The sequence below is a fragment of the Bombus flavifrons genome, chromosome 1, assembly GCF_040668555.2.
Source record: "Bombus flavifrons isolate JBK064 chromosome 1, iyBomFlav1_principal, whole genome shotgun sequence".
Lineage (NCBI taxonomy): Eukaryota > Metazoa > Arthropoda > Insecta > Hymenoptera > Apidae > Bombus > Bombus flavifrons.
In genome coordinates this window covers 22,050,493-22,075,795 of record NC_138442.1, presented here as the reverse complement: position 1 = coordinate 22,075,795, position 25,303 = coordinate 22,050,493, and the positions used below count along the sequence as shown (strand labels likewise).

The 25,303-nt window shown below is 36.8% G+C and overlaps 1 protein-coding gene across 2 annotated transcripts in view; it reads left to right on the top strand.

Moving 5' to 3' along the window:
• Rgk3 (Rad, Gem/Kir family member 3) overlaps positions 1 to 25,303 on the top strand; it is a 74,738-nt gene that overhangs the window by 30,683 nt on the left and 18,752 nt on the right. For both annotated transcript variants that reach the window (XM_069117104.1, XM_069117112.1), the window contains exon 4: positions 20,372 to 20,587. In XM_069117104.1, the coding sequence (XP_068973205.1) occupies positions 20,372 to 20,587 (216 nt within the window). The remainder of the gene's footprint in view (positions 1 to 20,371; positions 20,588 to 25,303) is intronic.

The window sequence follows — 25,303 nt, the reverse complement described above, 5'->3', positions numbered from 1 at the left end:
TTCAACGCGAAAATGTTGAAACACTCGAGCATATACAAACTGACAATTAAAGTTCACTCGCCCGACTTCTCTCATGAATTATACCGTTGACGGTTCGTTGAAACCGTACACGGCTATAAATCGTATGGTTTGGACTCTTCGACGATTGATTGCGTGTTTTAACTTGTAACGACAGATTGAAACGTCACGTGTCATATAAAGTTCGCCTGGTAGAGTTTTATGGCTCGTTTTACGCGGATGATCGGTTTCGCATCGGTCAAGAAAGTGTCATATAATTTCTCATAAATAAATACCTTCCCTCTGGCGGATTAAAAGTCTCGATCAAGCTTGTAATAGCAAAATACGTATGATGGATTATTCACGATGGTTCTCCCCGCGAGCGTCCCTCCGATGAATTTCTCTTTCTTTTCGATCTACGACCATTCGCGAAAGTGTTTGAACGTTTACCGTAAAAAAATGTTTATGGACGTATTATGGACGTGATATACGAGATTTTCTAAGATATTCGACATTGCAACGAGACACGACTGTCGTGACCATAATGGTAGAATGTGTAACCACACTGGAAATTCCAGACTACGAGTAACAAGATGTCGTAGGCGACGTATTAGTATGAATACATCGTTAGTGTTAAAGGTGCGTCTATCTAAAGATATTAGAGGGCATTGATACAACAAATAATTCACTGTTTTAACGATCTTTTGATTTTTCTCGAATGTATATGTCGGATTAAGGTTGGAAATATTTCTTATTCCTCGCATTACTACTATATCAATCCTTTTGCCAGAAAATCTCAAGACTACGGATTCTTTAATTAGGGAACACTCGGCTCCAAAATCGGGATAAAATGGAAACGACTCACCCGGATGACTTGATCCACCAGTTGATGCTTCCACTACGTAGAAGTCGATTCGACGCTCGTTATTGAAATCATATTCAGGGCACTGCTTTGTAAGGATTTTCCTCCATAATCAAATTGACAGCTGCGTATCGTGCAGCGGAATCGGAGCCCGCGGTTTCAGGGTTAAAACGCGGTGGCGAGAAATTGTTAGGTTCCACGCTCGATTTTTGCACCAGCGACTAAATTAACTCGCACTTCTGATGTCGGATTAAGATTGGAATTTTGGGCGTTCGATGAACCTTTACTCAAATTTACCATCGCGGATATAGCTGATGTCTATTGGTACAAATGTGGGCACTACAAGAGGCTATAAGTAATGGCGGCGATAGGATGGTCGAGATGTCGATGACAACGAATTCAGGTTCGACAACGAATCCACGGTCCACGGGAGGACGAATGCGATGCGATACACGTATAATTCCACGTACAAGTAAAACTTATCTGCGTGAACTCTATCAAAATCCAAGTGGAACTGCCCTTATATATTCCTCTCCCCACCTCTCGGGTCAATCTTTGTTTTTAAGGAAAGCCATATAATCGTTCCATTCCTCTGTCAGGTGCACGTCCCTCCCGTGACCGTGGCTACGTTCAGTGACCCGCTACGTCACTTCGAGCCCAAGCCCATCGTCATAAATTCGGATTAGAACATTAAAACTATTTCTTATTTTTATTACTTAAGTGTAGCTATAGTAAAAGTCTGTATCTTGTAACTTCAATTTGTTTCAAACTCTGCCAATGTAATCGTGATAATTATATCGTGTCGTACGCTGTACGAGATCTTTTGTATAACACACAGTATGGTCAGAAAATATTTCTATAAGCGTTCAAATACTTTTGTAAGTTGTATGTCTTTCTATTACGTTTTCTTCTTCCGTCGATTAAAATTTCGATTTACTAATTTCATTATGGTTCAGAATATGGCCGTCAGTGTTAATTTAGAATTGTGAATTTACTTTGAAAAAGGATTGAACTATGCAACAAACTCTACGCGTCAATTATGTGAAAGGACGGATTGTAAATTAATTTTCTCGGTTCTTTATTTCAGTTTAAAAAAGTCCTGTAATCTCAAAAAGTAGATTGCACAAACTAGGATTGTAAGAAGAGTTGTAAAACTAAAAATTAAAACAGCGAATGAGAATTTTTAGAGTTTTTCGTTTCTTTCGAGCAAAATGCCGAGTTGTTCCAAGATTCCAACCCATAGTTCGCCACAAAAGGCTTATGTACAGAATGTTCATGGACAGTTTTATGGGACGCTTTTAACGCAGCGAAGTAGCTTACAGAAACTTCGTACAAACGCGTAAAATTCTGGCAAACAGCGATTCTAGTTTCCGCATGAGGTGATATTCTACTCCAACGAACGAATTTCTCAACTTATACATCGGAGCGACTATTTTCGTGTTGTTTTCTCTTTTAAAATATCTCCTATTTTTCGTGGAAAATCTCTCCCATGTTTCTTCCCTATACAAATTGTTTCGCTTCTCGTAGAAAATTTCTTCCATATTTCTTCTCTATATAAATTTCTTATATTAATATCCATACCATAATTTAACGAACAATTTGCCGCTCGTATCGTTAATTAAATTTTCACGCATCTTATCTATTTCCCTCTGTTCATCGTTAAAATTCACGTATAATTTAATTGGTAGAATATTCTGCATATTGTTAAATTCGATATCGTTTGTGTTAAAAATGAAATTAAAACAGCGAGAGACCGCGTTAGATTCGTTTCATCGTTTCCGAAAGGTTATGTTAAACTTCTAATTGCGTTATAGGATCAAATGAATAGGACACGATGAATTAGAATTTCCGCGGTGTATGGATTAATCAGTTTGCGCGTAAATTTAGAGGATCGACGTACGAGGTTGTGCAAGCTTCAAATCGACGAACGTTGCTTGCAGATTAAATCTTCGTATCATGTGGCGAAACACACACAGAGGATGGTTTTTAGAGTATGATCGAATCGACTGCCTTTTTTACCATTTTGTAATGTGTTTCCATTTTGCGTTTATCCTGTTTTATTCTCTATTCTTTTTTCTATACTCTTATCAAAATTGAATTTAGTCGTGAAAATTAAAAAAAATTTGTTAAATAGATACAATGTAAAAAGTGATTTCTATTATCAAATCGATGCAGCTATTATCAAAACCGGCGAAAGCCGGCAAAAACATACTTATTAACGAAAATTTCAAAGTATCGTATTAACTAGGAAAATTGCGCATCGCTTTCTCCTCGCTACACTCTTTGAAGGAAACGCTTGGAGCATACGAGCATTTGATACAAATTTCTACTTGTCTTCGAAATTGACGTACAACGCGTTTGATAACGGAAAGAAAAATTCCGTATCTATTTTCGTTTGATGTCTTAGGACAATTAGTCTTGGCGTTGAATATGAAAATGACAAAATACGATTTTAGAAACAATATTTGAAATTTTGAGGATACATGGAGAAGTACTTTTCTCTTTTTTTTTTCGTGGAGGAAACCTTCATAGGCGCCCCGCGCCCTCCTGGGAGAGGGTGCCGGGTAGTGTCGGATTCGTACCGGCTAAAACCTCCACGGTGATCGTCCTGACGATTGGTAGGAGAGCCCCGGGACCATCTTTTTCGTATTGTTGCTGGGGCACTCCTTCGTCTTCTCCCTGATGGTGTAATCGGTAGTCATCCTTGGTTGATTGGGCCGTTAGGAAGGACCACTCCTCCTAAGGCCAAGCTGCCTAGGCCGTCGTGCAAGTCCGAAGGGGAGACCAGACCCTCTTCGGCGTGACGGCACTCTCGATGGATGTTATACATGGAGAAATACTAGGAGATCCGCTGGTCTTTGGTATCGAAATTAGGAATCAGTAGTCGGACTATTGCACAGCAATGTACGCTTATGATAGGCTGTTAGTACGATCTTTGGCAGCAGTGACACACGACACGGTAATAAAGTACAATGGTATTAAGTAAATAAAATAAGATTTCGAAAATACGAATATGGCGAGTTAACTGGTCTTCGACAGGTTGAATTAATAGACTAATTAACAGGCTAAGGCGTCAATTGCACAATGTGTTTCCATTTCGATGACTTATATTCTCAATAAGAGAATATTTTTTCGATATTTCCAATACCCAGCGGACAAGCTCTTATACGCTGCGATATCAAAAATATGAATTAATCGAATTGCACAGCTCGTCGGCATGGTAAAGTCACTTCGATATCGCATCCCTGGTTTGTACCAGGTCTTGCACCGTACTCTGTAAATATCAGCGTGGTCAAAACGAAGCTACCGTGACGACAGTAAACAGCGTAAAGCACCGCGCTCGACCTTTCACGCGAAGCGTTTGAAAGTTGGTGTTCACGACCGAAGATAAATTTATAGCTAGCGCGTAGCCGGTCGATTCTATCCGTCTCTTTACGTACGAAATGCCGATTCGCGAGGATCGATATTTCATTAGCCGAGTGCGTCGACGAGAGCGAAGCCAATCGAGCTGAATCGATCAAAGGTTTCGCGTTAACCGGCTTGAATAAACGTTGAAATTTTAAACAGTAACGCAGTCGATTATGTCAAATAATTTTGGGCTCTTAACACGGAACCGTCGTCGCGCATCAGAGTACTCTTAACGTAGGTATGCCGTCTCGTACTTCTAAGAAGCAATTAAGAAACAAGCTTTTCAGGAGGAAGAGAAAACTCGTGCATCGATGCTAGTTGTAAAGAAAACCAAGTATTCCATTTATTCAGATGGATGGCATAGAAAAAAGCCGGAAAGCGATTAACCAATGTTTATTAGCACTTATATCTTTCTCTATAGAGGCGACGTTATGACACCATGTTCTAGCAATATCAGTAACCATTTAAAGAGGGAAATTGCACGCACAAAGTATATATCATTGGTATGTAGAAGATTCCGCAATAAAAAATCGAAACTCTTCAATTTTGCCGCTTACAGTGTTTTCTACGAGCGCTTTTCAATTTTAAATTACAGAAAATTTCAAGCTATCGTTCTTTCTCCGCTGATTCGTTGTTCCTTTTTTTAATCGTTTTTATCCGTGTTTTATCCAAAAGAATTCCGAAGAGCGTGAAAAGAGAATCGATTCGTTTCTGATTCATTTCTAATTCGGTGATTTTAATCGACGTTTCGGGCAAACAACAGCCAAAATTACAGCCTCGCTGATTGCGGGATGTGTTTGTATTTCAACCAAGTTATATCGAGCTACTTGGTCAATAATTTTATTATGTATATCGCGTGATGTAGAAAACTTTGCTTGCAAACTTCGACTCACAGAATGGAAAATGAAATTCCGTTGGCCAATATTCAGCTATTCGATATTAATCGCGTTAACTACACGAGCGCTGCTCTTTGCTATCATTCGTGTCGTCTATGCGTTTAATTCTATAGGTACGTGGCACTGGATAAATTTATATCGTTATATAATATATATGCGTGACTGGGTGTGCTTATACAAGTACATGCGCTGCAAGACTGTGTGGTTATAACAAGCGCAAGTGCCATCTCTACCCAAAGCAGGATGTCGTTTGACAAAGTGCTTCTCGCGTACTTCAAATACCGCTGTATTTTCCAAGTGTATTAATTTTAATCTTTCCATTTGTTGTATTTTCCAAGTGTATTAATTGTAATCTTTCCATTTGTATCGATAAAATATCTCGCAATACGTTTATCGTTCGTACGATGTTTCGCGCGAAATATTTCTCTTATTAAAAGCGATCGTTGTGTCTTTTCTAAAGATTCTAGATTAGATTAGGTCAAATTAGCGATGCTCGTATGCAAATTTTTCTTTCTCCATCTGTTTTGTTATTGTGTTAATTTATCTATGTAATCTAACTTTTACGCAATACGACTAACTTACATTTCATTGTAACGCCTTGACAGATATAATACACACATTTTCCTATTTTTCTCGTCATTGCACTTTTCGCTAACCATCTGTGACACTCTTATAGTGTAAGGACAGTTGCTTTTTTTACCAATTAACACACACATTTATATCTCGTTCAAAGCATCGCGTAAGCATTTTACTCGCGAAGGTGTTGAGCTAAGCGCTAAAAATTATTTTTACGATTACACGTTTAAGGATATGCAATAAAGTGTTTTATCGATTAAAAGATAACACGTTTCGATACTTTAGGAAAAATAAATGTACAAGAACAACGATATCTATGGACAAATTGAATACTACGAGTTGTTCCATTAATCGTTGTGTAAGAATCTCGAACAATTTTAAAAAATCCATGTTATATATAATATATTTTAATAGCGATAAAATTATAATAAATAAAATAATAATAAAATTATGTAAAATCATTTTGTCCAACGTTTCGTCAGAAAATAATCAAAACGCAGATCGAGTATCGTTCGGTAACCACAACTGGTTTTCGCTTAGAAAATACAAATCGTGAGAAAGGAAGAGAACGTCGATTGCATTGCTCGAATGACAGACTTGTTATGAAAAGTGGTTACAGAAATATTACCACAACATTAGAATATATATGACTGAAATCGACGATATCGCTTGTCATCGTGAGATATGCTACGCTTTGTCATAGTCTGGCAGACGGTATTAAATTTGTGACATAAACAAAAACTTTCTTTATTTCATTGCGTATCTTCGAGCGGTTTATGATTCGAACATCGTGACAAGCGCATAAAGAGAAAATAGAGCGTGAAAATTGTACCGTTATGAGATCACTTTGCGACACATTTGTATCTCGCCAGAGCTGTCAACCTCACTTATAGATTTCTACTTTGTTATGAAACAAATACCAGGCAGAATTCTAACTTTTTGATTCATTGTTTGCCATCTTTTCAATGAAATAAATTTAACCTTCTAAGCGAATTTTATTTTCTCCTGCTATTGTTTATTGTCTCCTGATCATCTTTTTAATAAAGGACAGTTTTATTTCTCCCAAGGATGGCGACACAGATTTCTCAAATTTTTTCAATTCTATAATAATAGACAGTTGCTCGGCTTTAAGGCATTTATCGCGGACCATTCGTCGCCGTAGAAAGCTTTCAAGGATAAAGAAAGCTGTGAAGCTTGGTGAGAAAAGCTGTAGGATAGCCATGTGATGGAAAAGGAGTCGACAATTAAACAAAAAGTGCCAGCATTTTTCTAGAACAGTCCGCAACGATTTACCAATTACCCACGTATTTTGAAAAGGACGAGTTTAAAAGGACATAGATATCGTAATTTATCGAAGCAGAAATTATATGCAAATTTAATTAATTTCCGTTATAACGTAAATCGTGCGGCGATAGTACGTTTCCACGATAAACGAAGCCGATTTAGCAATTATTTTAATTAACGATTGCATCGATACATAAAGAAATTACAGCGAAAAACATTATCACCAGGCTGTTATTGTTATTAGTTCGTAACACGGAAAAGCGTATTTCGAATCGTTCTAATTTCCTTAAAAATTTCTAAAAAAGAATGGTTTAAATTTCTCAGTGACAAAAATTATAAGGGGAACGATAGTTCGAAGATAATTCGGAACGAAGAAAATATAAATTGCCTGAAAGATAATTTACTAACTTTTGGATTAGATAGTTACAAATATTTATCGTTATCGCGAGAAGATCGAACGCTGCTATCAGGAGCAATCTGGCTACGCTTTGAATCGGAATGAAAGGTGAATAAAAAAAATACCGATCGATATCGAGTATTCTGACCGGCACAAAGAGCGGAAAATAGCTGGGCTACCCTTTTACTTGAAAACGCGGTTTCTCTATCCCGCACGCCCCGCTTACAAATCCGTATTTACCCTCAAATTCAACAACGAGATTCTATTTGACTCTGTTTGCAGATGCTCTCTATGTTTGCAGTCACTGCGTGAAATATCTCGTTCCACCGACGCGCCAACGCCTTATTATTAATTTACGTATCTCGTCTATCCACTCCTTGCTTCGCTTTCTCACCGTGGCATCAACCATTTAACGGGTTGCCGACCTAGAAAAGCTATGTTTTATGGCGACTACACGCTCGTTTCGCTCGTGTGAAAGAGGAGCACTTAAAAGATCAGATGCAATTAAAAACTCGGAACGGATCTGCAAACTGATCAATTTTGAAGGAAACAAATTCAGGAACTACCTCAATGAAAGTGACGTATAGTAAGAGTCAAAAATATGTATATACCATACAAAAATGAAGCGAGTATAATATTCACTTACTTACAGTTTTCCCTATTTTGATCGATAATATAAGACCCCTGCATATTTTACATCTTTTCGAGCAATTTTTAATTATGCAACGTATATGTAACAGTCTTTGAACAAATTTCTTATCTTCAAGCAGTATACTCGCTTTTGATTCTCACTGTAGTATCGTGGCTGAGTATATAGCGAGTGACACTACTTAGTTTTAACGAGCACGAAGGAGTAAATGAATTTGGAGAAGACTTCGATAACATAGATTGCAGCAAAAGTAAGTTACGTTTTAAATTACCTTGGAATAAAAATAAGACTACATCGATATAAGACTACTTATTAAGTAAAGTAACAATCACTGACTTTATAGTCACTGGTTTTTCAGACTGGTCTCTAAGAATTAAGCAAACAAATCGAGGAACTGGTTCGATGAAGTTAGCATACCATCGTAGCCGATCGCGCAACTGATTCTATTTGGACTTACCGAGGATAAAGAAGCAAATAAATTTGCATTTGGATTTAAAATTAAATTTACGTCGAATTCGATTTTCAAATTTCTTGCTCCACTATATAGCGACTGGTTCTACTTAGCTTTTAAACGACGACGAAGGTATGAATAAAATTGGATTTTCGATCAAACTTTCCCTTTTCTTGTTCGTTTCGCGGTCAATTTTCTAATTTCATCAGTCACGAAAGAAATTTGACGTTTGTAATTTCCAGTAAATTGGAAAGTCATCAAGGGTCGAGCTTATCAATTCTCCGACAATTTTCCGTTTAAAGCGTTCTCTGTTGACGTATTTCGTATTTCAATCATGCGTCACGTTTTAGGGGAAAGTGAAGGAGAAATTAAAAAAGGCTATCCGCAGTCATATGCACAGCGTAAAAAAAGAAAACGTTTCAAAATAAAAAATCATGGAGTAGTCTTCTCGTGAAAGATTAATCCTTTTCCGGGCAAAGCTTTCAGGAGAGCTTGCCGCGCGTTCCGATTGCGAGGAACCATTTTCAAACGCATTGTACGCACACGTAGCACTCTTAAAGCAATTTGGCAGGCTTCACGAATCGTTCGAACGTTTAAACATTTATTAATAGACGCTGCCTCACCTATTCGATCGCCAAATCCGTACACCTGTACTTTGTTTATGGAACCATCAGAGTTTCTTCGTTGCGCGCTTCGAATCGTTCACTTAGCGCTAGGAAATTTCGTTTCCTAATTTGCTTTCCTAGAATCTTGCCAGCCTACAAGTTGCTTTTGATAACGTTTATCAAAGTGGATCTTACCTTAAAGCGATTTCTCTTTATCGTTTTGTCGTTTATTCCGACTCTGTGTTGGCTGAGCGGTGGTGGAACGTTTATATGAGATAGAATTTCTTCGTGGCTACAATAATGGTACAGATCAAGACACAGAAAGCGATCAGCGATAAGTATTCGATTGTGTGACGAGTCAAACGCGAACATCCGAGTGTGGAAAAATGGGTAACAATTCTATTAAATTCTATCAAGCAGTCGTACACGTAGTGTACAAATTTGCAAACGTTTGAACGTTTCAAATTTTCAAATATTTCGATATTTCGGTATCCAAATGTTCGAACGTGTAAAATTCAAATTTTCAAATATTTCGATGTTTCGGTATCCAAATGTTCGAACGTGTAAAATTCAAATTTTCAAATATTTCGATACTCAAATGTTTGCAATATTTCAAATATCGAAACGTTCAGATATCCCCAAAAAGAGAAGCTGTTACAGAAGCTTCCGTCACAATGTTTGTCACAGCGGGAGAGCAGAGAAAAAGTTGAAGAATGTAATAAGAGAGAGCCAATGGCTCTCTGCAGTAACAGCATTGGCTTTTAAATCTTTCTTGACAGAAAGAAACTTTCCTACGTTGAACAACTTCCTCAAATAACTAGAAAAACAGTTTCAGAAGAAACACTGAAGCAATTAGGCCTCTGGCTTCTGTCCCACGGTCCATCAAGTTCTTAATCCTTCAAGCTCATAAACCACACAAATTGTGTAATATCCAGTGGCTCGTCGTAATTCGAATTTTTACGCTGCATCGCCTCCAAGTTAACCTTCTGAAATATATTGAGACTCAGATCTCGTTTCAGATGAAAGTCGATTCTTCTCACGAATTACACACGATGTCAGAAACACGCGATGCTAGCTCAGAATTCTTCATGAAGATAATTATATCTATTCAGATAGCTGTATCGAGACACCTGTTACGTTTTATAAGAATTCTGTTCGGATTTATCTCGATATGATTACGGATCCACGCGTTTTATCGCGTAAATATTATACTTACGCGTTCTTACATCTTCATTTACGTTATCTCACACGATGTACCAAAGAGATTTACAAATTCAGATTACCAGCGGCTACATTTGCTCTAATAGGAATGAAATTTCTGCTCGAGGTACGCACGTTGTTAATCTCAAGGATCCATCGAGAATCGACCGACCTAGTGGTTTGGCGGCTAAATTTTAACAATTAAACCGTACTAATTAGCAACGACGTGGTTGGTACGAATTGCGTTCCACTTTAATACAGCGGTACGTTCTGCCGTATCTGTACCGTGTTTCCGGGATATGGTGGGAATTGCGACACAAAGCTACGTATCGCGCGGAGGCGGAATAATTTTCCAGACTTTGCAAATACAGACTATCTTCTGTTTATTTTATTTTTTACGTTCTAGCGACATTTTAATTATAGAAACGTACGTTTTGGTTAGAATTTATTTTTAGCACTGTTTATTTTGCCAAAGTTTATTTAAACCTGTTTTAATTGAAATTTACGATATCGTTTGAAATCTATGTATTTATATGTCAGTAAACAATTATGATTTACGTCGTACAATATGTTCCCCCGAACCTTTGAACCTTCTTTTAACGATTTTCTTACCCCTAAGTTTGTCACAGTGTTATGATAAATTTACTTGTGCTCTGTCGCTTTTATACTTTTGAATTTTTATTATAAATTACTCTACCCAACTTTTTGATTACAAACTCCTCTTGCACTTATGCCAAACATCTATTTATCGCACATCTTGTGCATTTTGCTGGATCGTTAGAAATTACGCGTTCTTTCGTTTTTTATAAACAAATATGAAACAAAGAAATAACGAAGAAATTATTTTGCATTGATCTCAACTCAAATACCGTTTGAAGATCGATGGTTCCCTTGTCTGAAAGAACACGTCGTTTCTTCATTTACGTTTTGAGTCTGAAATTATTATACTTTCTTGCATCTGTATTTCCAAACAATCTGTCATACTTCATCGCAATTCTGATCAGGCCTATCTAATAATCACGATCTTTTGTCTTCTAACCGGCTTCTCTCGCATTTTCCACCCTTCTAATCATCGTCTAAATTAAATCTGATCTGCGAGTCTCATCGACTTTCGGATAAAAATTAGGGCAGAAAGCCGGATTTCTCTGTCTTGTTGTCTTCGTCAGGTCGATTCATCGCGCTTCGTCGATTCTATGGTCGCAAGTAGCGCACATCCGTTTGAGTTTCGCGCGAACAGGACAAAGCCGACGACGGATATCGGCGTTTTCAGCCGCTAAACAGAACGCCTGTTGTTCGAAATGTGTCGCGAACACCCACTCCAACAGAGACATATCGACTTTATCGCGGTTCCATTAATGCAATGCGGCCTTCTGCGATGATACCAAACGAGTTAGCGGACGAACGTGTTAATTTTGCATGCGGATGGACTCGAATGGGGTAAAGTAGAACGTTAGATTTACGGTAGACGTTCTCCGGGGACCGATTACGAGAATCGAAGATTAGAACGAAATCGACTGCAACGAATTTCTTGGTTAGAAGTTGAACTAGAAAAATATTCTCCTCTTTTAAGTTATGAAATTTTGATCGAACGAGTAAACGTTTGGAGAGAAATTTTACGTACTCGAGTTCCACATGTTTACAATAGTATAAGAATATAAATGTTTAAATATACGTATCATTGCGATTGCACCAAGCTCTGTTCAGGTAGCGGTAGATCATCTGATTCTATTTTTAGTATTAAGAAAAAAAAAAAAAAAAGAAAGAGATTCATGGAGCGAAGATCACTGTCCTGGGAATCGGAAAATTCACTGAATTCGATTCGTAGGAGCGAAATGTCAAACACGTTTTCTTTGCGAACGTTCGAAAAATATTCTGTTCCAAAGGCGAATAAAAGACATAGAATTGCAGTGTTTCGTAAGGAAGATTGGCACGTGTATTGTTATGTATAACATCGACTGGAAGGCTTGAAACGCATTTCTTTTACAAAGAGAATCGATAAAATGTTGTTGATTCTTCTTCTTTTTATTCGAAAGTAGAGAGAGATTTTACGTAATTTTGTTTGGAAGGAAAATTGAACTTAAAGTTGACTATTGCTTTTCGTCTAGTTTGAAATTCAATTCACGACCATCGATCTGACTTTCTCTTCCTTTAAACATCAGCGATTTTTTGATAGTTGGCGTTCTACGCGTAAATTATGAAACGAGTAAACTTTAAAGTATCGTAGTAACCTCGGCCAGTGAACCGATTTATTCTCTTATCGTTTATTTTCGACAATGAAATTTACTCGTGCCGTTTGGTGTTATGAAATTCTTAAAGCTCGTTATAAGTTTTCATTTTTTGTTTAGATATAAATTTTTGAAAAATTCAAACATATAACTGCTTACAGATATAGCGAAATAAAATCGATCTTCTGGTTCGCATTGTTTATAAATTTGTTTAATTATTACTTAACATTTACGTGTCTTTATTGATTATTTATCTGAATAACGTTTCAAAAGATTCAATGAAAGTAAACGGTCGCAAATTAGTTATTTCCTTCCTTCGTAAAAATTACGACACAAGAATCTTATTATCCAGAAAACTATTATAACTGAACTATATGGACATAAAAATAAATGTATATTTCGATGAAAACATGCTAGATAGAGATTTATATTTTTGATACTTGTACATATTTTATACCTACTTGCTATTTTAAAATTCCCATGGAAACAGAAACATCCACAGTCCACTTATTACAGACGAACTTCTAACATTTACATGCCATCCACACGAAACTTTCTCCAGTCACAAACTCTGCCAACTCTAAGTTAAATAAAATTATACAGAAACGCAAGTAATCCACAACGAAAACTCTCGACGCTGCAAATTAACATTTGCACGATCAAAAGTCCAATAAATCAAAGATTTCGACGATCGTCGCTGCAGGAGATCTCTCTCTCTCTCTCTCCTTCTACACGTCGCTAAATTTCCAACAACGGTATTCTACGATCTCCGTCTGTGATTACGCCCTACGTTGAGTAAATCTAGCAAGAGAGCGCGATACGAAGCGCGACGTAAACGCATTAGCAAGAGTTAACATCGTCGATCGACGCGTTTATCCTCGAGCTTTCTGACTGCGTTTATTTCCGCCACGGATTTCGTAGCCGTCTCGATTTGTCGGCAGATTACACCTGATGTCGATGGCATCGCTTTAGAGAATCCATTAACGCTTTACTGGCTGCCATTCAGAAGGTTGATTCCTTCGCAAACGTTCGACAAGGCACGGCGGGATCTTTGTGATCGAGACTCAGGGAAACGCGGCTGGTATTAAAGCTTGTCTAAGGGAGGCTCGTGCTCCAGCTTTAAGTGGAGCGCAAGACGAGCTTGTTAGCCAGCCATCAACTCGTACCTCGGCTTAATTTAAGTTGAAATTTAAGACCGAGACGGCGAAACGCGTCTAAACTGTTCCTGTCGATGCATCGGCGCCTGTTCTGACAACGGTGAAAGGATTAGTTTTTTTTTTTTTTGAAGTACGGATAGCCGAGGATTCGTTCGGAAGTTTGTACAGTGGATAAGGAGGGTAGAAGAAATTTTGAGTGCAATTTGAGGGAAAATACGAATTTTTGATGCTCGTGTGACGTACGAAATATAATTTTAAGGTTACTTTCATAGCGGATGAAATTTGTCTCGTATAATAGATGATGAGGGATATAGAAGATATTACGTAAGATAGGCAACTTTATGCATTGATTGACGGAGAATAAAAATCTTCGGTATCTATGATATCCAAAATGTAATTCTCATTGTTGGTTCTTGTTGTGCGTGTATAATTTTGAAAAAAGGTATAGATATTTAAGCGTACATCGGTGCAGAATAAAATATTTCGGTATATAAAATGTAATGTATAAAATGTAATCTTGACGTTGATTTTATTTGAAATTTACGCGATAAATGACAAGGAATAAAAAAATATAAGAATTTCAAATGCACACTGATCAAAAAAATAAAAATGTTTCATATTTACAGTGTGCGCTGTACATATATAATAATTTTAAATTATTTGTAAAATACGCACGAAGAGCTCCTGATGCTTCAAATTTGTAATTTAAATAACGTATACGTTTCTCAATTACGATTGATCGTACTGATAAGCCCAAGAGGATGCTAGACGTCAGGCTGAAGCCGTTGTGTAACTGCTTCCCCTCGACTCGGTTCGAGCAGTCCGCATGCAAAATTCAGAAAACTATCTAAGAAAGTACTCATCGACTTCTTGCGTGCCTCCATTTACATTCGTAGCTCTCTGAAAAGATCTTGGAAAGAAGAACCCGTGAACTCAACGATCTTATTATACTTACTCGAGAAAAAAACAACAACAACAACAACAGAATCGATCCGAAGCTTCGTAATTTTGTAACTTTAATCACTTGAGTTTAAAATATAGCAATTTCTAAATTTAATTTAACGATTCATAAAATACAAAAGATAGATATTCTAAGCAACCGCCAAGCAAACGCAATTGTATTTGTCTAAAAATTCAAATATAAAATTCTATCGTAAGTGTATTTAATTTTTAAATAGGAAATATACAGGGTGACGAACGTAAAACAAGCCACCTGAATTCGGCTGTTATCGTTGATAGAAAAAAATATGTCGGAGCGAGCTTGCGTAGTATCGAGGGGCACATCATTTTATGCAAATAGTTCTTTGGTAGGTGGACGCGTAGAGGTCACACGAAGATCGACTTCGTTTCTTTAAATGGAACGATATGTTTTTTTGCCTACGACCTAGTAGAGCGTCTTAAAACGCGTACAATGATCTATGGTTCAAGGTCATTCAAAATCACCGAAGGTCAACTGCAAGGGAAAATAATTTACTTTATGTGAGCGATCGAGTACTTATGTAATGGCGATTTATTAATGTACCAGTATACTGCTACTTTGAATGTTCAAAGTGGAGACCTTGAGCATCGATGCATGCTCTAAAGCGTTGCGAGGGGGATATCACGGCATGTCGAATTTCGTTCGTATTAATGGAGAATTTTTATTTAGGGGGAAAATTAAGGCAGCAAGTGTACAATGAAATATCGACAACCATAGAATAAATGAAAGAGCGCGTGACACGAGCTTGCGCTGCCGTTAATTCGAATGAAATTCGACATGCTGCTATATCCCTCTCTCGATGCATTCATCGATGCTTAAGGTCACCACTTTGAACATTTAAAGTAGCAGCGTACTCGCGCATTAATAAATCGCCATTACATAAGATAAACCATTCGACTGCTCGTATAAAGTACGTTACTTCCCCTTGCAGTTGACCTTTGGTGACTTTGAATCACCTTAAACCATAAATCATTGTACGAGTCTTAAAACGCTCTACTAAGTGGTACGTAAAAGAACGTATCTTTCCGTTTAAAAAACCGAAATTAACCTTCGTACGTTCTCTCCGAATTTGCATCAGATTTTGTGGCCTTCGACATCGTGCGAGCTTGGTCTGACACATTTTATTCTGTCACCAATATTACGTATAGGAAATTTACAAATTGAACGCTGTTACTACTATTTGTATACGACTAGCTAGAAAAGTATAATTTAGGACTGCCGCTTTTTATATTTATGTTAGCACGTTTTTGTACGCAGCAGATTTATTTAATCCACTTGTACGTTCACACGTGACAAGTCTGTTTCAGGGTGTTGTATGCGCTACGCGCAAGCCGCGTTCCCAATAAGCCATTATCGCGAGCAAACTCGTTGATGCACGCATACGTATAACATGATGTGAATTCAGCTTAACTAGGCTGTAACTATCACACTGCGATTCATATTGCCATTTTCTCGTAAGAAACATATACGTGCGTGTATATAATGGAAGTCGGATATAGTATGCCAGAATTCTCTTGTATAATTAACATCGTTGAGGTCTGATAATTAAAAAAAATTCGAAATAATTCGTGATAGAAATTCTTATATAAAACGTTTAGCGGCTTCGTTTTTCGAAATATCAAAAGTTCGAAGTTTTAGGATCTTTTGATTTTAGAATATTCAAATATTCAGGCATTCGGTCCTTCGAATTTTTCAGTTAAACAAGTTTTTATTCTTCGTATATTTAATTACGCTTTTATAACGCTTACAACTTTTAGTTTCTACGCTTAAAAGCTGTTTCACGCGATACGGATATCTCTTGTAATAGTTGTCTGGTAAGAGCTAAACTACCTATTTTTGAATGCGGTTGTTGTTGATCATTTGAAACCAGTATCGGATTGTTTGGCGTATACGTTAGAATTCAGTTTCGAGGCACGAATAATACCTTTTCACGGTATCGCTTTTCCATTACTCTTTTCTGCATAATTATATCATCAAATTGTAGCGCATTAATTATTTCTTCAACAATTTAGTAACATAGAATTTTAGAAATTCAATGATTATTTCTCTACGTTAAAGAAATCATGGTAAAAACTTTTACGAATGTAATACGCAATTTTGATCTATTTTTTGTTAATTAATTTTTCTTATGTAGCAATAATAATGTAGTAACAATTTTTTAAATAAAATCTACGTTAAATGTAAAAACGACAAATAAATAAATAGGCAAACGAACAAATCAACAAAGGTTGAAATAAATTTAAATTTTTTAATAAATTAAACATTTTTTTTCTATTTGATTGACATGACCAGCCTAATTTAAGCGAGACGACGTTTCACATTCAGCTAAAATCAAATGTCAGATGACTTTTACGTTTGCCGTGGTCCAATCTCGTTAATTTCCCCGCCAATCTCAGACGCGTGAAACCGATTCAACGGCGTTGCAATATTATTAGCGAAATAGCTGACTACGCATATCGATCGACCGTTTCTGCGCTGAAATCCCGTAACTGCGCATTTCGCAGGACCACACGTGGATATCGACTTTTACTTCGTAACGCTTCTCTGGCGACGACAGTCTGTATTCAATTACGACCAAGCAATTCCACCATCGTTAAACGTTTGATGGCCCCATTTATAACAGGTACCGCACCAAATTCTCAAACAATTTACTAGAATTTCCAATTCAAACATTTTACAAATCTTTCATTCTTTTTATTCTGTAATCCTGTAGTCACCAGCGATTTTAAATTCGGCGGAGGTTGACGATTAACGATTAATAACGAATCAAGAGCCAATACACGCAATGGATATCGCTTTTTTACTGCTATTGTCATATTTTAAATCAGGAAGAATTTTTATTTCGCCCTTCAACCTTCATCTGGGTTAACGATTAATTTTGCAAATGTAACTGGATCTATATCGAAGCAAAAGTACAAGTAAATGTTAATGAAATACTTTTCTCAGAAGCGAGTCATTATACGTTGTACAATAATCGCGAAGATCGTACAATAATATGAGTTTTACCAATCAATAAAATTAGGTTTCAGCAAGTTGTGAATATTACGAGATTTAATTAACGTGTAATTAGAACCTCGTAAATTCTCACAAATATTTTATCCTTATTCATGTCAGTAGCAATTTTTATCGATAAAACACGCGCAAATCTTCGCTCCTTAAATGGTTAGCTAACGAATAAAAATATTTTAATTTTTCATCGACGAACCTCTTTTCATTCTGTGTTTCGTATCGATTATAAGACACCTTGAATTTCCACGTATTAATCGAAAACTGACGCTGTGCGCACAGCTTTGAATTTGACGTACCGAAGTCAACGTTACTCTTATTGGGCCAGTGCTTGGCGAAGGCAGTCTTCCGTTTAATTTCGCTGTGTCCATTCGTCATAGACGTCCGCAATCCAATCTACGAATTGCTCGCTGACTTGCATATTGTTCCGATACATGTTTGAAGCGTATTTTTAGATACACGCTCGAACGAAACAGGAAGAGATATGGTCGAGCACGATCAGCTTCACTTGACAAGTAGGCTTAACCTCGTGTAAGCACGCTTACGTACTATCTTGTACTATCTTGTACTACTTTCCTCGAAGATTTTTTCAAGATATATGGCAATTTTTAAATTTACTCGTACGAAGTGTAATTTAAATTATTAAAGCCTTTCCCTTGTTTCTATAAAGGATATTTATTTTAAATTTAAGATCAAAGGGAGTCTTAGGATGAATTGTTTATGGAAAAAGATTTAAAGATAGAATTTCAGAATAGTTTACCTATAGATACGTAGTAGATAGAATTTGTGAATAGTTTTGATATTTTAATTATTGGTTATTTCGATATTTAATTGCCCTTTAATCATATATTAAAGGACATAGTTAAGTTTAAATTTGATACTCGGGACATAGAGAAGGGTATGTTCAATTAATTTAATCGATTAAATAGTAGTTTGCTAGAAAAGAATTTGATATATTAACAATATGAAACAATTTATTCCAGGAGCGCGAAAAATGAAATAGTTGGTAAGCTAAAATATGGTAATGCTATTTGTTCAGGTGTGTAAGAAGAAAGGAACTAAACGACGAAAGTAAAATACATGTGGATTTCCTATAGACGAATGTAGGTCATTGATGTTAAAAGTATATATTCTCCTTCTTAAACGACTCAAGGCTGAACGATAAAAATTTGAATTTCCGTAGTCGCGTATGTGCAGTTAATTCTCATTGAAGGAGAAAAGGGACGAATAAATATAAAGTATAATAGACGCATATTTATTATAATTCGAATAATTTGAATCGAGCGGTACGGTGATCTTGTTTCTTTTCGTAAAATACGTATCTATTTCCTTGAATTCTTTTCGCAGCATCGAATACACGCGCATGGTCGTGACCCAAAAATTCTGCGCCGGGAATCATGTATTTTTATCATTTCATTTATTTGCAAATAAACGGAAAGAATGAATTCCATTTCGTTAGACAAACCAATAACCTCATGAATATGTAATAGTATTTCAAGCACTCGTATCAGAAACATTTATTTATTTACTTATTTGCGCCGCGTTTTATCCTTTTTTTCATTACAAATCATAAAATAATACTATCAACCTTGATGATTTTCACGAGCTCGATGTTGCAATTCTATCGAACGATATTTGCCTTTTTAATGATTCACGAAAGTTTAAACGAGCGTTTAAACTTTTAAGATCCTATCGATCGTGCTTTGAAAGTCAGGAAATTTGTATAATAAATCGTACCTGGTTGATATAACATCAAATTTGAGATTTTGCGTGGATAAGATTTTAACAAACGATATAATACAAACGTAACGATATGTAACTACATGTTAATTTATTTTTCGCTTTTTCAATTCATAAAATCTAATTATTTCCTGTCAATGAATGCATTCTTTAAAATACCAAGATTCACTGATACAATATTCCGGCTCGTTCCCCTCGATCGTTTCAATCGTGGGAACAACAAAGCGGTAGTCGAATATCTGTAGGTATTCTAGTTCTATCGATTCACGGAAATGTTAATTTTCTGGATACTTTTGTCCCTTTCGCGTAATTTAATCCTTGCTTTCCAAGCACAATCCCGAAGGGAGCGGTTCGATTGCTTTCGTTTCCAACGACGAGGAACGAGCTAAAATTCTGCTCTACCATACCCAATCGTACAGCTGCACGGAGTATGTGATTTTTCCATTTCAGATACGTTCTGTCTCTTACGATAAACTTTCGATCGTACAGTTTTCCCGGAATGATCATCTTTAGCGATCCATTTTTTGTAGAAATTCTGTCTAAACAATATATGACAAGTATTTCTTAATTATTATTAATTACTCGAGCTAAATTGTCGAAATTCACGCATTAATATAAGCCATCGAATTTTAGTATTCTACATAGGATAACGATTAGCGTAAATATTACAGATTTTCAGAAATTCTATTCAAACAGTTTATAAGTATTCCCGCATTGTTGTTAATGTTTCGAGGTAAAAGCAAAAGATTCGCACGTTGATATGGACCATCAGTTTGCAATTTAATAATATTTCGTTTCACTGCGATAAACTGACAATTAGTTTCTTCCACGATCTCTTTTCATGTAGAATACAAAATTATATATTTATATCTCAGCGATTACGTAATTTTTACTTACGACTCTTTCCAATAACACCGTTTCTTCTTTTTCATATTGCAGGAGTCATTAACAGGGGCGACTCTTTTAGAAGAAGAAGATCAAGGTCGAACTCTTTGGCACCTGCGGAACAAGATGGCGAGGAAAAACGTTCCGTGCCTGCGAAAGAGATCAGCTCGTATACAGTCGCGATACTGGGTGCAAGGGGTGTCGGGAAAACCGCCCTGATCAGCCAATTTATGACCAGCGAGTGTATAAACGCGTACGACAGACAGAAAGGTAACGTAACATCGTGTTTTTCAAGCACTCGTATCTGCTGCTCGTAAAGCAAGCGAGTCGTGTTTAACATACGAAACTGAAAATACTGGCCAACTTGACGAAAGTGAAATAAATTGCGTCAGCGAATGTATCCACGTAACAGTGACGGTGAATCCGAGGGATAATTTGAGATTCGATGTTTGATGAAAATTTATGACTTTGTCCAAATGTTAGTAATTACAGATAATAATTAAACGACTGAAAAACTTCCTTATCGCTTTTGCTTCGTTTCTCTTTTTATTTCGAATAAGTTGTAAGATGGATGTTTTAAGGAAGAAAAACAAATCTACGATCGTACACATTCTATAAATATCGAATATTTCTACATAGGTTAGTTGTTTCTAAGAAAAAAAAATATCTTTCTAAAATCCGTTTTATCGAAAGTCACGTGTCTGAAATTTTATTACGTTTTATAATATTATGTTCGACGATAGTTAATTTATATTAGTCCCATAGATTTCATATTTCCGACGCGTAAAGTTCTTTGAATAACTCTCGATGTAATTCTATTCATGGAATATTCTTACATTCGTGATATTTCACATCCTGCTATACGTATACTCTAGAAATTCAGAATAACGTAACTCTGCTATCAAATTTTATCATTTTTGTTCGCAAGAACTTACAACGTAGAGGTATGTTTGGAATACCAAACGAAATATCAGAATTATTATTAAGAATTATTTTTAAATTTTCCAATATCACATATACCTAACAAAATCCTAAATATCTTCTCGATACTTTTTCTTTACGGACCTCGAATTGCGTCTGAAAAGGAGCCAATTTTCAAACCTTCGAACCATAGGATGCTAGTTAACCGTCTTCCCAGAAACACTCCATTCTCCATTCTCCGGTTCTCAGACCTTCGTGTTTCTCGTTTTTCCAATTTTCTTCCGTTTTCTTTGCCGCTTTCATCAATCCTTCCTCCCACTGCTAGTTACCCTCGAGTTTCACGGTCATTGATGAGCCGAGCAAGCCTTTGCTCGGTTCCTTTCCTATCTAGCTGATTTGCCACGGGGAAATGCGTTGAAACAAGTACGAGAAGAATTCCAAACTGTTTTCAACTATCGCGAATTATGAGCACAAAAGATATGTTAATATATAATAAGAAACAAAATTTTACTTACATAAAATTTTATTGAAGTTTAATAGAAAGAAGAACTAAAAGAGCTAAAAGAAGAACGCTTCGATTTATTCTATTTATTATTTATGCTATTTGCAATAGCATGTATCGGGATAACTAGAGAATGTATCTGATGAAAGTTATTCCAAGACATCAAAGATAGTGGAACATTTCTCACAGCAATATATAGTCGTTGACAAAACTAAATGGACAGGTGGTAGATATTAGTGAAACAGATTTGGACTAGCATTGATATCTTACGTATATTTAAATTGTATTTATTATATATCCTTAGAGACTTCTAGAATCTCTGCTAAAGCAGAATCCTGCTAAAATCTCAGGAAAATCCTGCGTGTAGTCTTTATACTGGTTGGTGAGTGATACGATGAAGGCATGATTGACACCGCGTTCTATTCTGCTCGTCAGCCTTCAGATGGTTGTGAAGCAGAGAAGTGGATAATTCGCAGACTTAATGAAAGCTTCGACTAGGAGTTTTAACTCGAGAATCGCTGTATAACGTCGCTATAGAATATTTCGCTTTGGTCTAGCACCTGGGTTCCTAATCCATTTATTTTTTATTGAAAATGTTATACATTTATTTACTTTAATACGGCTACACTGTCGTATCAAATACAAACGAATTTAAGTTAAGGGTTTTCAATCTTTTCCATCTCATGGCACATAAACTGATTACTAGAAGAAGATATATCATATTTGTTTCAAGACAGAGATTAACATCGGACAGCTATCGTGATTTTTTAATCTGGCAGTCGTCAGCGTTTCCGAATAAATGCTAGATACAAGTATTTAAGTATCGCGTCTTTTTAAAATTCTCGCGATGGATCACCCGTGGATGTCTCGTCGCACACTGGTTGAAAATCTCCGATCCTTTTACATATTCGACAATAAGATCATACGCTCACGAGCGCTCTATCGTCAGAAATATTAATCTACCAAATTACGCAACGCCGGTCTTTCAAAATCTCAGTAACGATCGTTTCACTCGTTTTCGTCGGTTCTAAATCGCGCTGCGAATTGAAATCGCGAATTTTGACCTCGCTCACCCCGTTTTGAAGCAACGAACCGTGTCGGTTTCCGTTTTCCGACCGATTGTATATAACTGTCGGCGGGCGTCGGCGACCTTTTTCCCCCGTTTCGTTCAACGCTCGCTCGGAGAAGCCACAATGGCGATGACAATGCGCCAGACGAACGTAGCTCGCTTTCAGACTGCTTCTCGGTTATGCATAGCTTTATTTTTGGCTTTCGCGATGAAACGCCTGGTAACGAACCGGAGTTGACCGCGCAATCGAGAAAGCGAATTCCCTCGTTGATACGGCTTCTAGAAAGGAAATGTCAAGAAGGATGAATGGATTTAGCAGGAAGCTACTTGTTATCGTACATCAGTTTGCTTTTGGATGGAAGCGGTCGGGAGTAGCGAAAATGTTGCATCGTCGCCGTTCGTCTTGGTCAATTAAGGGGAGGATGAGTTTGTGAATTTTCATCGTAGTACGTCAAATTTGTTGTTTTATAGGTGGCAGGGTGTGTTTGTCCGACACTGTTGAAGTGAATTCTCTAGTGTTTAGTTTTCTTAGTTCTCGAAGCCGTTGAGTATCGTTTAACACTAAATCAATTCGAAGGATCTCTCAGCTTCGTAGCTTTTTCTAGGAACATGCCTTGTACAAATGGGGCAGCGGAGTACAGACAGGCCAGTCTTTCGTAATTATATAAATACCCATAGGCCCATGGCTTTGCACCTCTCTTGCAAAGTAACGCTGCCAGCGTGCGGATCTGGACTGGCATACACGTTGTACTTATACTTAAACTTACTTAAATATATTTCTATTATACATCCATCCACGCATTTCCTCTCTCAATTCCGAGATAAAACCTCAACAGGCACGTTTGTTGGTATTAAATTGAAATTGAACGACGAAGTAGTTATTTATTCGGATAAAGGGGTAGAAATATGTGATATTAAACTTGTAATGGGACGATGTTCTTCTTTCATATGTTTTAGAATGCTTCGATAATTATAACAATTAAATTATTTTTATGGATATAAATAGAATTTTCTACCGCGTGTAAAATTTAGCGTGAGATTTGATAAACGAAACGCTGATTGATCAGCGTATGCATTTGTGCAACTTTTGGAAATTAAACTATCGTAAATTACGTTTTAGTTTGTTTGAATTATATTTAAATTATAATTAATATTATATATCGAAATTAGTGTCATTGGTTATTAAGAAAATCTATTGAATTTACTGAATTAATACATTCGCGATGTAATTGCGTAACAACGATGTAAAATGTAACAACGAATTAACGTGTCCGTTGTTATTGACATAATGTCACGTCCACTCGATAATCCAATTACACAATGTTGCCAGCGCAACTATTTTGTTTTTCAGTTTAAGCACTTGGACGAAAAGACTGTCTATTAAGATAAGCGTTATCGGTTAGAATAAATAGTTTTCTAACGAAAAGAAGTATGCGAATCCAGATACTAAGCAGATATTCAGGTATCGATCATTAACGATTCCACTGTTTCGCTAAGGAAGTTACGCGTATAAACAAAAGGCTCGGTCAGCGCGAAAGAAATATTATTATCGTCATATGTTTCTATAAATTTGAGACTACTTCCTCGAAAAGAAAATGTTCGAAAGAAATAACATAGGTTCGATGATCTATTTCGTTTGAGTTTCCAATACAGGCTAATGAAAATCAAAGCAAAGCTGCGACAAGGTTGCGAGAAACGACATTTGTACCGTCTTTTACGAGCAACTGCGTCTCGTCAGGGCGATCGTTCGATGTTTTTCTAAGCTCGTGCGCGGTCAACCGAAAAACGAGTCATCGACTGCGAGACCAACGTGAATCATCGACTTTATTTTGCATGAGAGTTTGCTGGCAAGCGTGTCGATGGCCCAACGCACGATGGACACTATCTTCTACTCTATTTCATTTCGCGGTGCCAGTGTGCAACTCGGCATCAAGCGTTTCCACAACGGAAATATCCGCGTGTCGCAATCTCCGCATAATCATAAGCGGCGTCGAAAATAGAAATTACGAATTTTTCGGGCGATCCCCGCGTATCAATTTCGTCAACTACGACCGTTCCGACGAAATATGAATTTCGTCTTGTTCGTCGCGTTCTAGTAAAATCGTATCTCCGATTAGACTCTCTGGTGGATCTGTTTACGTTAAACTTAAGATATTCGTTAGATCAAACGTTAAAAGTTAAACCTCTAATTTCTCAGTTTTCCTTTTCTTCGATTAATCGCATGAAAAACAAATTTAAGGAACATAGAATCGTTTCGATTTCTCTTGAGCACTGAATCTAGGGTTATTTAAGTAGTATAATATATTTATATTTATTTATATCCTGACACGTTTCGAGATTCGTTTAAGCGTCTAAGTTTAAGTTTATCAAAATGTAGATCCGACTACTTCATTACAAAGATCGGTATATACGCATCGTCTCGTTAGGTTACTGGATTTCGAATTATAGTAGGTTTAATAGGACCGAATATTTCTCTTCCACGGTCTTCTCTCTA